This window comes from Rhineura floridana, chromosome 11 (assembly GCF_030035675.1).
Source record: "Rhineura floridana isolate rRhiFlo1 chromosome 11, rRhiFlo1.hap2, whole genome shotgun sequence".
Taxonomy (NCBI): domain Eukaryota; kingdom Metazoa; phylum Chordata; class Lepidosauria; order Squamata; family Rhineuridae; genus Rhineura; species Rhineura floridana.
Genome location: NC_084490.1, coordinates 8,148,852 through 8,164,290, shown reverse-complemented (window position 1 = coordinate 8,164,290; position 15,439 = coordinate 8,148,852). Strand labels below are relative to the sequence as shown.

The window sequence follows — 15,439 nt, the reverse complement described above, 5'->3', positions numbered from 1 at the left end:
TTTGTGTCACACCACCCCCACTGGTGTGAATGAAATGTAGCACGACATGGTGGTATATTGGTCAAAAAGCCATAGTTCCTTAAAGCAACAGGTACTGCAGTGTGAAAGGAATGTTAGAAATTGGGACAGAAGCGCTATCGTTATAATCAGTATAACACAATCAACCCCATGTCTGAATGCAGCCTAAGACAAGGGAAATGAATTATATGGACAATTGTCTTTTTTTATCCTTCCTTCTGATCTTATCCTGATCCATTTTGCATTATGGATGGGGTTCAGTAGCTGGTTCCCATGTGTTTGAATTCCAACAGTTCAGCTTTCAGTACTGATCCGCCAGATTTTTGTTCCTGATTAGCTTGTGCTGCTGCCGATTTGTGGGTTTTTTTCTAGCCAAAAATGTAATTGATGACAAAAATGCTAATGACAATGCTTATGCTGTGGGCACTTGTTCCACTGAGTTAAGAAAGCATCAGCTTAGAAGAAAGCTGGTTACGAAGACAATAAAGTAAAATTTGGAGCAGATTTTTTTTTACAAACATTTCCTAACATAAAACCAATGTCACCTTACAGTAATTGATTTTGAGTTTCAGTGTTTCAAAATAAAATATCACACAGAACCAGAGCTTAGAAAAGTTACTTTTTTGAACTACAACTCCCATCAGCCCAATCCAGTGGCCATGCTGGCTGGGGCTGATGGGAGTTGTAGTTTAAAAAAGTAACTTTTCCAAGCTCTGCACTGAACAAAATTACAATGTACCATTTGTAATTCTGTAATATGGGAGCACTGGTCAGGGGTCTGAGTACTTTTTCAAGTCCCTTGCTCTGTCAACTTTCTCCCAATGCCGCAGGACCTGTATCCCTGTATTGCTTCATGAGAAAACGCAGTCTTTGTTTGGACATTACCCTAATAAAACACGAATTAACTACAGCCGTTGGTCTGGTTCCTGAGTCACATCCTGGGCCTGACAGTTGGTTGGTGGGTTGGTGGGTTGGTGGGTTGGTGGGTTGGTGGGTAGGTATTTACAGTGAGTCCAGGGAGTGGCACCTCCTCAGTCTCAGTGTTGCCCCTTGTAGAACTCAGGAGGGAGAATGGGGACAAAATTAGAATTAGTTGGCTCTGCTAGTCATTGGCTCTGGCTCTGCATTCTGCACTTCCATTCCCAATGGGCACCAGCCACTACTCATGCATGTGTGTGTGTCTAAAACAAGGACGCAACAGGGTTGGGGAGGGGCCAGCATGGGGTGCAATGCCAGGGGCAGGTGAGCAATCATAGCACCCTCCTAACTCTTGCAGATATTACTGCGTGCCTTGAAGACAGTTGTGCTTCGGTTTCCATCTCTCCATTCAACAACCCCTCTCCCCCGCCACACACAAACACATTGTGTAGCAAAAGCAAGTTACATCCCAGGGCACATCAGACATAATCTCCATTTATTCAGGAACTGGATAAGCCCTCCTTATTTGCTCAACTGTCCATGGGATTCCTTTGGGAAGCCATGCAGCAGTGGTGTAGTTCCAGTATCTTGCATGGTTTCATAAGATTCTCTCAACGCTTAGTACACTGAAGGAACTGTTCTGTAGCGGCTCCCGAAATTCAAAGGTAAGAGTCACATCCATTGCTCTGCCAAGCTTTGCATCTGGTCCCATTCAGCATTGCCATATGGCCCCCAGCAATGTTGTTCATGAGGGAATGCGGCCTCAAACCGAATAAGGTTCCACAACCCAGATTTACCATGTGGTTATCCTACCCTTTAAAATATATCAGAGTGAGAAGGAGTGACTGGTCCAAGTTCTTCCAATGGAATTCATGGCTGAGCAGGGATTTGAACCCAAATCTCCCTGGTCCAGCATTCCGTCTTCCTTGGTGTATAATGAGTATAATGACAATGCAGATAATGAATAGTGTATAACGAATAATAATTAATCATACCTATGCACATTATTATATAATAAATATTATTTTCCTCTCCCTCTGTGTCGCTTGGAACAACTGAGAAGATGGATCAGAGCAGGAACTGGAATACGGCAACTGAGCTCATTCAAATGGGCTTCCCACAAACTGGCTGTGTATACAGTCACAACTGGACTACGGTAACTGAATTCATCCTGATGGGCCTCCCCCATGTGCCAGAGATGGGCACCCTGCTCTTTTTGCTGTTCTTGGTCATCTACCGCATTGCTATAATGGGGAACTCTCTAGTTTAAGTGGATGGGTCGACCCACTTGACTTTTGTTCAGGAAAACATCTTCCTAAATACAAGTTTCTTCACTGCCCTTTTGATTTCTTCACTTCTCAAGGAATAGATGAGCGGGTTCATTGCAGGGGTGATAGCGGTGTAGAAAACAGCCATCACCTTCTGAACTGAGCTGGCTTTGGCTGGTTGCAAGTATATGAGGATACAAGGGACGTAGAGAGTCAAAACCACAATGAGGTGAGCTGTGCAGGTGGAGAAGGCTTTTCTCTTCCCTTCCTCAGAGCACATTGTGACTATGGTGGCGACGATACGAACATAGGACCCCATGATCAAGAGCAAGCTACTGAGGGCCACCACGCCAACGTTGAACATGATGATGACTTTGTTTACAGACGTGTCGGCGCAAGCCACTTTCAGCAATGGTGGGACGTCACAAAAGTAGTGCTCAAGCTCATAGGGGCCACAATAAGAGAGACGGAACGTGAGGACGGTTTGAATAGTGGAATGGACAGTCCCAATGAGGCATGTTCCAGCTATGAAGTGGGTGCAAACCATCTTGCTCATGATGGAAGAGTAGCGGAGGGGGTTGCAGATGGCTACGTAGCGGTCAAAGGCCATGACAGTGAGAAGGAAGCACTCCGTGCCCCCAAAGAAGTGGAAGAAGTAAAGCTGAGCCACACAGCCCCGGTAAGTGATCCTTTGGGAGTTGTTGACGAAGCCAGCCAGCATCTTTGGAATGGTGGAAGTGGAATAACACACATCCAGGAGGGACAGTTCAGAGAGGAAGTAGTACATAGGGGAGTGGAGCTGAGGGCTGAGGTGGATGGTGAGGAGTATGGTGGCATTCCCGAGCAAGGTCAAGAGGTAAATGCCCAGAAAGAGAGTGAAAAATAAGACCCGAAGTCCCTGCGTTTCAGAGAAACCCAGGAGGGTGAATTTAATCACAAGAGTGAAGTTGACTCTCTCCATCTGCCTCTGGTTGGTTGTTGGGGCTGTTGATGGCAAACGCCTGAATGGGGACAGAAAATGAAGAGTGTGAGGGAGGGGATAGAATAGGGATGAACCAATCTGTTAATTTTGGTTTCTATTTCTCCACTCTTGACTTCATTTCACCACATGTTTCCATTAGTTTGAGATTTTTTAAAAAATAAAAAGTCCTTGTGAAAGTTCATCATCATTTGAACGTGCATTTCTCAAAATATGCACAGTGCTTACATAGAAACATTTCTGTGAGCGGATTTGCCTAACGCAATGCATTTTATATCTTATTTTCACGATGATGCACTTCCCCCCCTAAAATATGCGTTTTGGTTGGAAAACTGCACTGCAACATTTGGAGAAATGCAGGGTTTGAACAATAGCCGTGTTTTGGTTCCCTTATTATTTCAGGAAGTGCAGACTGGCATTAAAATGTGAGCTAAACAAGATTTCTGTCCCATCCCTACAATAGAACCACTAGAACTCTTTAAAGACTAGAAAAATTGCCACTTCTCCCCCATTTCCGTTTAGCGACAACACCAAAGGTATGCCCAGGTTTATCAGATGTTACAAAATACAAACACAAAAAACAAGCATCCCAGTCTGGTCATTTGATGGCCGCAGGTGCTCAGTGCATGCATGGGACGTCTTCATCCACCGTACATTTTGTCAACACAAAGGTTAGGGAAGGGCCATTGCTTAGCGATGGAACATCTCTTTGTAAGCAGAAGGTCCCAGGTTCAATACCTGACATTTCTTGGTAGGGGTGGGAATGTCCCCTGCCTGAAATCCCAGAGAGGTGCTGCCAGTCAGTGTAGGCAATACTGCGCTAGATGGGCCCAAGGACTTACTCAGTATAAAGCAGCTTCCAACATTCCTTCTTTGTTCCATTTGAAATTGGCGATGCACTTGGACATGCCGTTTTGCGGCTTTGGTTGTACCAGGCCAAACTATGTTTAAATTAATATTTTTTGTAAAGTACAGAGCACACATGGAGCATATTTATTTATGTATTTATTTATGTACTAAATTTATATCCTGCCCTTCCTTCCAGAAGGAACCCAGCTTGGGGGGGGGGCAGAGTTAGATTTATTTTATTTATGTGTTTACTGCATTTATTTGGTTTAAGATGAAACAGAAACAGTTCAGTAGTTCTATTTCTTGGCAGAGTACATATTTTGCAAAGCGGAATGAGAATTAACCAGCCCACCTTGCCCTCCTACAGACTAGCTGAATAAAAACAACACAGACAGTCTTCTTTGGTAAAAAGTATTAAGAATGTTTACTCACAACCTTTCATATGTTTAGGAAATATAGGCTCCAGCTTGCAGAAAAAAGATAGAAGTAGGTAGTAGATTTAGTCCATGACTGGGGTACTCTGGCACAGAAGACTGTCGAGATTTCTCTCTCCTGTGGCTTAATGGAGAATTATGCTAATAAGAGAACAACATCTCTTAACAAAGAAGAGGAAGGGAAGCAGGGAAACAACACCTATCAATAGGATGTTACATCACAGTAAACAAGTATAGAGGTGTCCCCCAATTAGGGCTAGAAGGGACATGTCCCTACCAAAAGCATGCAAACTTGCTTATCCCAACAGCATTTATATCCAACCTTTCCCACAAGGAACTCAAGGCACTGTAGATGATTCCCTCCCCTTCCTTCCAACCTCACTTTATTCTTGCAGCAACCCTTTGAGTACATGAGGAAGAGAGAGAGCAAACACCAACCTGGATGGCTAAATGCATGGAGGATAGGGCTCTCAATGGCAACTAGCTACGATGGCTATCCTTTACCTTCATTGTCGGAGGCAGCATGCTTCCGAATACCAGTTGCTGGGAACCTCAAGAGGAAAAAGTCCTCTTGCGCTCAGGTCCTGCTTGCAAGTTTCCCGTTGGCATCTAGTTGACCACTGTGATGAACAGGATGCTGGACTTGATGGGCCACTGACCTGATCCAGCAAACCTCTTATGACTGACCCTAGGTCATGCTAGTGAATTTTACAGCCAAGTTGGGATTTTAACCTGGGTTCTACTGGTCCTAATCCAACACTCTAACCACTATGGCACAATGAGAAAATACCATAGGAGGAAAGGGTTCTGCAAACAACCCTTTCCCATTGCAAGATTTCCCTAATCAATTTAGAAGCAACACGCCGATCAGGTATATTTTCACCATGAAATATCTGGGTTGACTAATGCATAGTGGAGACACCCTCTTGAAGTCATATGCATGCTGAACATTCAACTGTCACAGGCTTCCCTAACCTGGTGCCCTCCAGATATTTTGGATTACAGTTCCCATAATCTCTGACCATTGTCCAGGCTGGCTGTGACTGAAGGGAGTTAGAAGTCCAACAAAATCTGGAAGGCACCAAGCTGGGGAAGGCTGATCTATGAGAATGTAAGTCCTTAACTATTGAGTTTCAATTGGCAGTATGTGGACTTACCTGAACCACAATCATCAGTTGTATACACCTTTAAATGCACAACATTATTGCATTCCTTTGATGGAAAATCTCCCGGTCATATTTATATTTCTTCCCAATGTGACACAACAATTTTTAAAATCTTTAAGACAATTCCAATACAGATGCAGACTGGGAAAGATCTCTACTTAAAAGGCATGCTGGAAGAGGAAGGTCTTTAGTAGGTGTTGAAAAGACAACGGAGACAGTGCCTGTCTATTATTTAATGGGAGGGAATTCCAAAGGGTAGCTGCTACCACACTAAAGGCCCAATTCCTATATTGTGTGGAATGGACCTTCTGATAGGACGGTATCTGCAGGAGGCCGTCACCTACAGAGTGCAGTGATTTATTGGGTATATAAGGGGTGAGACAATCTTTCAATTTCTGGTGTGAATCCAGACAATGGCTCATGCATTAAAGTTGCAGGCATGCTAAACATTAATCTATAAGAACATCAGTCACTTAGCTATGGAATATGGTTGCCAGGTTCAGGGCCTGAGACTGATCTTGTATCTTTAGGGGGGAAAAAATTCAGCCAAGTGCAGGTGTTCTTGCAACCCTGTAATGGGAAAAACCACAAGGTGGAATTCTCCCTTCCCCCTGCACAACTTTTAAAGATACAGAAGACCTCTTGGTTGCCAGGCCCAGCCTCCAAGAGGTCTTCTGTATCTTTAAAAGTTGTGCAGGGGGAAGGGAGAATGCCACCTTATGGTTTTTCCCATTACAATGTTGCAAGAACACCTGCACTTGGATAACTTTCTCTTCTCCTAAAGATATGGGATCAGTCTCAGGCCCTGAGCCTGGCAACCCTACTATGGAACGATGGAACAAATTCCAGATCAGTTGTATTCACCTTCAAATGTCCAACACACATACACCACTCTGACAAATAGACCTCCCTGTTTCTATTGAGAGGCATGACCCCAGTCAATAACTCACACAGCTTACTTTGTTGTCTCGAGAATGAGTCAGTATTTGCACCTTCTGAGGAAGATGCAAGACACTTGAACCAAACACTGGATGTACAAGGGCAAAATACAGGTCCTCCTGATTCACATTTCAAGGTCAGCTTGAGTCTATCAGCTAGGAGGAATTATAAACCCTTGTCTTACCATATCTCTGGTTCTCATTCAGGATGTGAGACGTAATTTCTCCCAAAAGATGTTATGGCATTGTTTCGGTGGCTCCAAGGAAAAATAACACCCTATGGGATCTAAAAACCAAGGCTGTCATATAATGAGCAATTACTGATGTTTGCATCATTAGTGAAGAATAATAACTACCAGCATGGACACCTGGCAACTAAACTTCACCTAGGAAAGCCATTTTTATGTTATTTTCACTAACATCTGCACTTTTATGCACACTTATATATGCATTTTTGCAAGTAGTGTAAAACTCTAATATATCCATTTTTGCAAACGTTGCATAGCTTGAGAACTGAACCGCAAAATTCAGAGAAGTGCGGATTTCAAAAAATAGCTTCTCTTTGGTTTGCGTATTGTTCTGGTGTATTGTACGCTCACATTAAAATTTGAACCAAACCGGCGTTCTCCTCCATCTCTACATCCTGCACATGATCCCACTTTAAAGGCAATTACTGTGACATCCAGTCCACTTGCAATAGATGGGCAAGGCCTCTGGCATTTGAACTGGTCCATACACTGTCCTGTTGAGCGACCTGGGGCCATGGGTGTCACTCAGGCCTTAGAGCCTTCTTCTGGGAACTGGGTGCACACATCAGACACAGGAGGGAACAAGGGTACAATGTATCTGTCCCTGTCATTAGCATGCATGACAAAGCCTCTGGATCAGCCACGCTTGTAATGAATTGATAGAAATACTATAAACGCAAGGAGAGATGCTGATATTCTACCCTTGCCTTGTCCATGGAGCAGCAGCTTTTTCCTGCTTAACTTCAGTTCCACACCACCGGCACCAATACCCAGCCATGACTGCAGAGAGGCTGGGTTGGGGACCACCCACTCTATGTCTGTGTTTGGGAACAGCTGATAGGATACTCCCTCCAGCATCTTCCTCTGGGCTCAGTTCCTCCCCTCCCTGTACTGTTTCCTTTCCTGTTGTTCATTTTCAAAGCTACTAAATAACTTTAAGAATTGGTGCCCAGGTTTGCTAGTTTTCCTCTTCCCTCCTCATCCTTTTTTCCTTCTATACTGGGATCAGGTGTGATAAACTTCAGGGATTTACTTTTTTTTTTACAGTAATCCTGGGATTCTTCTTCCTCATGCTTCTTTCTGTGCTGAGTCTTTTATATCGGGGTGGGCAGCTTCCAGGTTTTTTTTAATTGTTTTGTGTTGTTTTACTAGAACCCTGTGTGGAAGCAAAAAAAGATAGGACTTAACTTTGTTTCAGCTTTTGGTTCAGAATTGTGAATGCAGAGAATGACAGGTAGAATGTTTCTGCTTAATGTACTAAGAGAGAAGCCAAAAAGATGTTCCAAGAAAAATGCTGATGCTGTAATGTAGTGTAAACAAGAGAAGAGAAGAGCGAACAGGTTAGGAAAGCATTTGCAAGCCATGTATATGTAACCCTGAGACTTTAAACTGCTAAGTGTTTACCCTGATTAATGTTTCATTTTCTCTGCCCTCTGAGAAAGACAGTAGATGCATATCAAGCTGACATGCTAAAATGACATTAAAATGATGACATGCTGTAATTTGGTTACATGTGCTTTGGGGAATGGTATGAATATGTGCTATAAAAATTAAGGGGTAGAGAATTTTGGCATTCCATGTTCTCTCCAAACAGCTGTTTGAATTTGAACAAAATAAAGGTGCCTCTAATGGATCTGATCCAAACACAACGAGAAGACTTGTTTTTCTTCCACACCTGGGATCCACTAACCAGAGCCAGGGGCAAAATAGTGACAGGAACAGAGAGTCAAACTCAAAACATAGGCCTAAGGGGCAAAATCGCTTACCTACCACTTGACCCCATAATCCATATACTAGGATGACTTGAGTAGATATGCACAAATCTGTGTCTGAATTATTCAGATCTTTAGTGATTCTAAAACAGCCTAATTTGAAAGAAGAAAGTGGGGATAAAACACTTTGTTGTTTTTGCTATTGCAAAACAGGAGTCAGAAACTCTTGCCAATCTACTGCAAACCATCCCAGAGATCTACCAGAAGCCCCTCTTCTGCCCAGCCCTGTTTTTGGAATGTAAGCCTGTAGGAAGGGATTGTTTTGTTTGTTATTGATTTTATGTAAGCCACTCAAGGGGGGGAGCAGGGCCAGGGCCAGAGGGCAGCCAGGTCGGGCCCTAGCAGAGGGCCCCCGCAGCCCAGAGGGCCCCCCCTGAAGGGCCCTTCCTTAGGGTGGGAGGGTAGAGCTCCCATTCCATGATCTGCGGCAGTGTCAGCACCCAACCCTACCACGGATTGAGGAGAGGGAGCTCCTGGGCACCCCCCATACAGACAGCAGGGGCTTCAATAAGCCTGCACACACACACACACACACACACACCTACCTCTTCCACCACTGCAAATATAATATGCGTTGCCCACACAAGTCTGCCATCAACCAATATGGTGGCGGGGGCTTTCCTAAGGGGCTGACGTCCCCGCTGCCATCTTGGTTGGTGGAAGGCATGTGCACACAGCATGCACGGCATTCACAGCAATGGGAGAGGTAGGTGGGATGTGCGGGTGGGCCCTGCAGGCCCAGGGCTGGCTGGTGCCCAAGGGCCCAGTCATGCCTGGTGCCAGCCCTGGGGGGGGGGAAGGTTCAACTGAAGAATGGGACAAAGTGTTGTAGATTGGTAGGTACATCATCATAATCATCTGTTTATAGCGGTGAACAGATTAATACAAAAGAAAATACAATTAAACTACAGTAAATACAAAAGTGCAATAAATAAATCAATTAAAAAGATAAAACAGTCAAACCCCAAGCACACCATGAATTGCATTTACACATTTCTGAGTTGCATTTGTGCTCTTCTCTCAACACAGCACAAGACGTGTGGCAGGATTTCATTTATATAGCCCCATCAGTGTGCACAATGTCTTATGGAGAACATGACAATAGGCTCCTGCCCCAAGGAGCTTACAGTCTTTAAATAATGTCACATCTCTTCACCTCTGGAGCTCCAGACCAGGAGACCTCTCCACTCTGCCTATAGATCTCATCACTTTGTTGTGCAGGGGTGGGGGTGGGGAGGCTCTTGGGCCAGCACAGGAGGAATCTGTCGAACGAGATCCCATCTCATATGCTGGTGGGATAGTAGAATGCAACCCTGAGCGTTGCTTGAGGTTTTCCTCCTTCAAACCCATTGCGTCACTGCTTTGTGGAGCGATGCCTCCCAGTTCTCTAGTGAATGATGTAATCGAGGTGTCATTTAACCTGGTGTTTTAAATGCCTCTTATTTCATGAACGTTCTAGTTCTGAATTTGTTTTCATCGTTGATGTAATCTGCTCATTTATCCTTTGGTATACTTCGTCCTGGGCTGTGCTGGAGAAAGGGTGATATATAAATCCCATGCATAAGTCTATGCTAATAACCTATCGCCACCTCCCCTTTTTCAATAACTCTCATTATAGTTTGCCAACAGGAGATGTTGTCATTGATTTATTTTGAAAACAAATGAAATCCCCACTCGCTAGCTGTGGGTGATCTAGAGGGAAACAAGTTAATGATGTGGGGAGTGGTGATGATGAAGCCTGATGACATAAATGATTGTGACGCTACCATCTAGGAGAGCTAATAGAATCTCAGAACCATTGGCAAAACACCCAAAGCAGAGGGATGTTTATTGTTACACTCTCAGTGCGGATTCTGGAGTGACTTCTGGCACCTTCTAATCAGAGATTATTCTACTGGCGCTAAAGGTTGCTCCTGGCTTCTTTGAAGCCAAGTTAGAGAGATGTGGAGGGTGTTCACATGTTGCATTCAACGAGTGTACAATTTGTGTACCTGCCTGTGTTGCGCACTCATATTCACATCTAATGTTCAATGAGTATATTAGCTGTGCATGCAGATACAGAACAGTAGAGCTGTACACATCAGTAAGTGTACACTGTTTCACGCCAACCCTAGTACGTGTGTAGAGACAGCTTGTATCTGTCTCCAGCATAAAGGGTTAACAAGGCCAAGAAGAGGATGGCTTGACATTCTTTTCTTAGCTAGGCACTGGCTGCATGTTTGAGAGTGGTGGCTGTCTTGAAATGCAGAGAAAGAAGAGTAAGGAGATACTGCAAAGGACTGCAGTGTAAATTAAAGAGAGCTTCAGTGCGTGGAGGTTTCAGCACAACTCACACTGCACCAAGCAGAAAGGTAAGTTGCAATGATGGACTGAGTTGGACATAACCATAGTTTAGCATACAAGAATGAGTCTAGCTCCAAGGCTGACTCTACCATCAGGAAGAGTAAGGCAGCTGCTTGAAGCAGCGGATCAAGGGTGTCATGAAAGGACAGAAAATGGTTAGTTATTTAATTTATTATTTTTACTGTCAGAGAAATGGAGCAGTGCTTGTGGGATCTTCAAACTTCAGAATAACTTGGCTGTTATTGTGTATTATGTGCCTTGACTTGGGGAAGGGATGACTTTGCTGCAAATGGCTTTGGCAGCTCTCACATGGTCCTCCCTCCTTTGCTACCAAGACGTTTTGATTAACTGCAATTTACTGTGTCATCAGAACCTGGACAAACTTTAGTTACTCTCATCTATCAATAGTGGAAACAAGTGCAAACCTTAGTTTACGAAAGTGGCTTGTTTTCAGTTACTGGAGTTATGATCAACCATGGTGTAGGGGTTTGGACGACACATGGGAACATAAGACATACTAAAATGGCTACTCTAAAACAGCTTGAGGCATCTGACCTCCTTCTCATGGCTATGCCAGAGGAGGAAATAAAAGGAGGAAGCTCATTCATTCTTTGCAGTGCATGATTTAGTGTTATCTATGAACAACTCCAGTATCTTGAATAAGTAACCTTCAGAACCCCTGAAACTCCATTAGATCATTAGTTAGATCATTATTTTTGAAGATCATGAACATTGGGTGCTGCCCATGGCTCCTACTGGAAAGAAGGGCAGGATATAAATCTAATAATAAATAATAAAATAAAATATTCTATCTTTCCCAGGATTGTCTATGATGACTAGCTTCAGCTCCAGAGTCTCAACCTCGTGATGCTTTTTCCTGGCTCTGTCACCTGTGACTCCTGCTGCAAGTGGAGATTACAGGGTTTGAATCTGGGATCTTCCGAAGCAAATGATATGTTATGTTTCTACGTGATTATCCCTTTTCCCACTGAAATAATCTTACATCTTTAAGCAAGGGATGAAACCAAATTTGACATATTCAGAATTTTATTAGTTTTTGTAAGTTCTGGATTTGATAATATTTGTTAGAGAATTCCCTCTCAGAATGAATTTCAGCATTGCTCAGAATATTGGTGTACCAAATCAATTCATATGCCAAACAACTGTCATTTTTGTTTATATTTAAAATTTTAAATTCTATGCATTTATCAGGATACACCAGGATAGAACAACATCATATAACATTTCATGTAATTCCTGGGAACCACATGGAGTTGGGGGAAAAAAGATGACAACACTAAATTTCAAAAACAACTGCTTTCAGTTTCAGCCAGTCTTCTGAAATCTGACTTTCAAAAATTAGCTTTGTGTTTGGCTACGGCACAAAAGCGTCCTGCAAAAATGAAACAATGCAGTGAAAGATGAAATCCTTCTCAAGATCTAAAACTAATCTTCCAGCTCAAATGTAACCATTTTTAATTGGAAGTCAGTTCTATGGTTTTCAGCAAAGCTAATTTCCCAGCATAGCCATTAAACCAACGTCTCAAATACTCAGTTTGAAATTCACAGGATAAACAGTCTAGAAGTCTGATATTCCATGTGCAAATTGAGACTTTGATATGGAATCTGCCTCCCACCCACTCCTACCCCTGGTATTAATTTTAGCTTTGGCTGCATCTGCGCTTTACATGTAAAGCAGTCTCATACAAGTTTCAACAGCCATGGCATCCCCCAAAGAATCCTGGGAACTGCAGCTTTTTAAGGGTTCAGAGAGTTGTTAGGAGATTTATAATTATATCCTAGCAACTCTCGGCGGTCTTAGAAAACTACAGTTCCCAGGATCCTTTGGGGGAAGCCATGGCTATTTAAAGTTGTATGATACTGCTTTAAATATATAGTGCAGTCTTTGTTTAAGCAAGTATGCTATAAATGAAACAAGCTACGTATGTTTTATCCCATAGAAATGACCTAAGTGGTTACAAGTCATCTTGCCCTGCTTTCAGCGCTTGGTGTGGCATGCAAACTGCTTCTGTCCTTTATATTTTGCAGTCTAATCATTAATCAACCATTGAGGTGAAGATTAAGGTGCATGAAGATTAAGGTGCATGGAGTGTGAAAACAGAACAGGACTGTATCATTTCATCATAGTTGGGTTCCCTTACCCCCACGAACTACGAGTCCCATTGTTCCTCTTCTTTTTGCTCATCTACCTGCTCACCTTTATAGGAAACCTCCTGATCCTCTTAGCAGTGGCCTTTGAGCCCCAGTTGCACAAGCCCATGTACTGGTTCCTTTGCCACCTCTCCTTCTTGGACATGACCGTCTCCACAGTGGTGGTACCCAAGGTGGTTGCCGGATTTGTGGAAGGTGGCGGGGTCATTTCCTTTGGTGGCTGTGTGACCCAGCTCTTCTTTTTCCACTTCCTGGGCTGCACTGAATGTTTCCTTTACACTGTCATGGCCTATGACCGCTTCCTGGCCATCTGCAAACCACTCCGCTATGGCACCATCATGAACCGCAAAGCCTGTCTCTGCCTCTCCTTTGGGACCTGGTTCGGTGGCTCCTTGCACTCCATGATACAGACCACCCTCACCTTCCGCTTGCCCTATGGCCATGGGGACCAAGTGGGTTATATCTTCTGTGACATCCCAGCTGTGCTGAAGTTGGCCTGCGCTGACACGGCGCTCAATGAGATGATGACATTTGTGGACATCGGCTTCTTGGCCATGACTTGCTTCCTCCTTATCCTGACATCCTACGTCTACATAATCTCAGCTATCCTGAGGATCCGTAGCCCTGAAGGGCGACGGCGGGCATTCTCCACTTGTGCTGCCCACATCACAGTCGTAGTGACATACTATGTCCCTCTGGTTTTCATCTATCTAAGGCCTGGGTCCCAAGACCCATTGGATGGGGTGGTGGCTGTGTTCTACACCACAGTGACCCCAGTCCTGAATCCCATCATTTACACACTGAGGAACAAAGAGATGAAGTGTGCTTTAAGAAAGCTGCGGGGCAGGAAGACCTCCTCACCAGTTCAATGATTCACTCTGCAGCTAATAGGAGTTTGCTGGTCATTAATGGGGCCCACACCCTAGATGGTGGAAATGCCAAAGTTGGTCCATAAGACAAATACATTCATTTTCCAATGGGTCATGGGGACTAGTCTTGTGATGAGCAAGAATCTTGATGATCTAAACAATGCGTCTAGCTAATTTGCTTTCTTAAAGACGGTGGTGGTAGGGAGTGAGGGCTGGAACAACTCCCCTACGAGCAAAGGTTACAACATGTGGGGCTTCTTCATTTGGAGAAACTAAACAAAATGAAACTAAACTTTTTACAAGACATTGGGAGCAATTGATGATTGCTACTTCATGTACGGCAGAAGGAAAATGTCCAGTTTTGTTTGTTGACCTTTATATACCACTTAATCATTTGCATTTCTAAATGCTGTACATAAAAATAAAACAAGCCATACATATAACAAGCAATAAAGCCATCACAAAACCAAACGCTGCCTTCAAATGCCTGATGGAACAAGAAAGCTTCAGTTACATGCCTGAAGTTCAAGTATGTGCCTGTCTAATCTCAGGTGGGGTCACCGTCCTGTGATATCCTGTAGGGTATGTTGCTACGAGTGGATTTTCCCCAGATGATCTAAGTGATCTCACAAATCTTGATCAGGCGGTCTTTCTCGTAACCTGATCCTGAGTTGTTCAGGGCTTTACACATTAGGAACAAGACCTTGAACCTGGCCTGGTCACTGATCCCCAGCCAGCACAGTTCCCTCAGCACAGGCATACATGCGTGCAGGTGCCCCACTCAGCAACTGCGCTGCAACATTCTGCACCAGCTGCAGCTTCTAGACCAATCCCAAGGGAAGCCCCATTTTGGCTGCATTGACACTTGGGATGGGAAATGTTGGGTGGTGCTGGTTCAGAAGCATTCTGTCAATTCAGGTTTGTTCTTTGTCCGCTAGCTTCTGTTTTTACCAATCTGATTTTTTCCCTCTTGCAAAAATATTGATATTCATATCGATATTTTGAAAGGAAATATCAATTAACAAAAGGAAATATCAATGAATCAAAGGACATGTCAATAAAACTATCATTCTTATCAATATTTTAGAGGCGGACTTCTTTCTTTTTCTGAAAAATCTGTTTACAAAAATATCTGCGTAAAATCTCTACATAAAAATCCATTTCACAATGATAGGTGAATTAATGGAAAATTCAGCACCATATCCAAATTGGGAGGAATTCTGGCACATCCCTAATTCACACCATACATTTAAAGTGCAATTATTCTACTTTAAAAAATCATGGCTACTCTCAAAGAATCCTGGGAGCTGTAGTTTGTTACGAGTGCTGAGAGTTATTAGGAGACCCCTATTCCCCTCACAGAGGTGCAATTCCCAGAGTTCCCTGGGAAGAAGGATTGATTATTAATCCCCATCCCTACATGCATATAGCATGCCTTCATTGTAATGTGTGAAGCATCCTATCT

The 15,439-nt window shown here is 43.5% G+C and overlaps 2 protein-coding genes across 2 annotated transcripts; one reads left to right on the top strand and one right to left on the bottom strand.

Moving 5' to 3' along the window:
• The first annotated feature begins 1,999 nt into the window (after positions 1-1,999).
• Positions 2,000-13,977, top strand: LOC133366943 (olfactory receptor 10G6-like). Its single transcript, XM_061590490.1, has 2 exons — positions 2,000-2,165; positions 13,136-13,977. Exons 1-2 carry the CDS (start codon positions 2,000-2,002, stop codon positions 13,975-13,977), a joined length of 1,008 nt encoding a protein of 335 aa, XP_061446474.1.
• Positions 2,236-3,165, bottom strand: LOC133365942 (olfactory receptor 10G4-like). The gene has a single exon (XM_061588427.1). The coding sequence runs from the start codon at positions 3,163-3,165 to the stop codon at positions 2,236-2,238; it is 930 nt and encodes a 309-aa protein (XP_061444411.1).
• Positions 13,978-15,439: the final 1,462 nt, after the last annotated feature.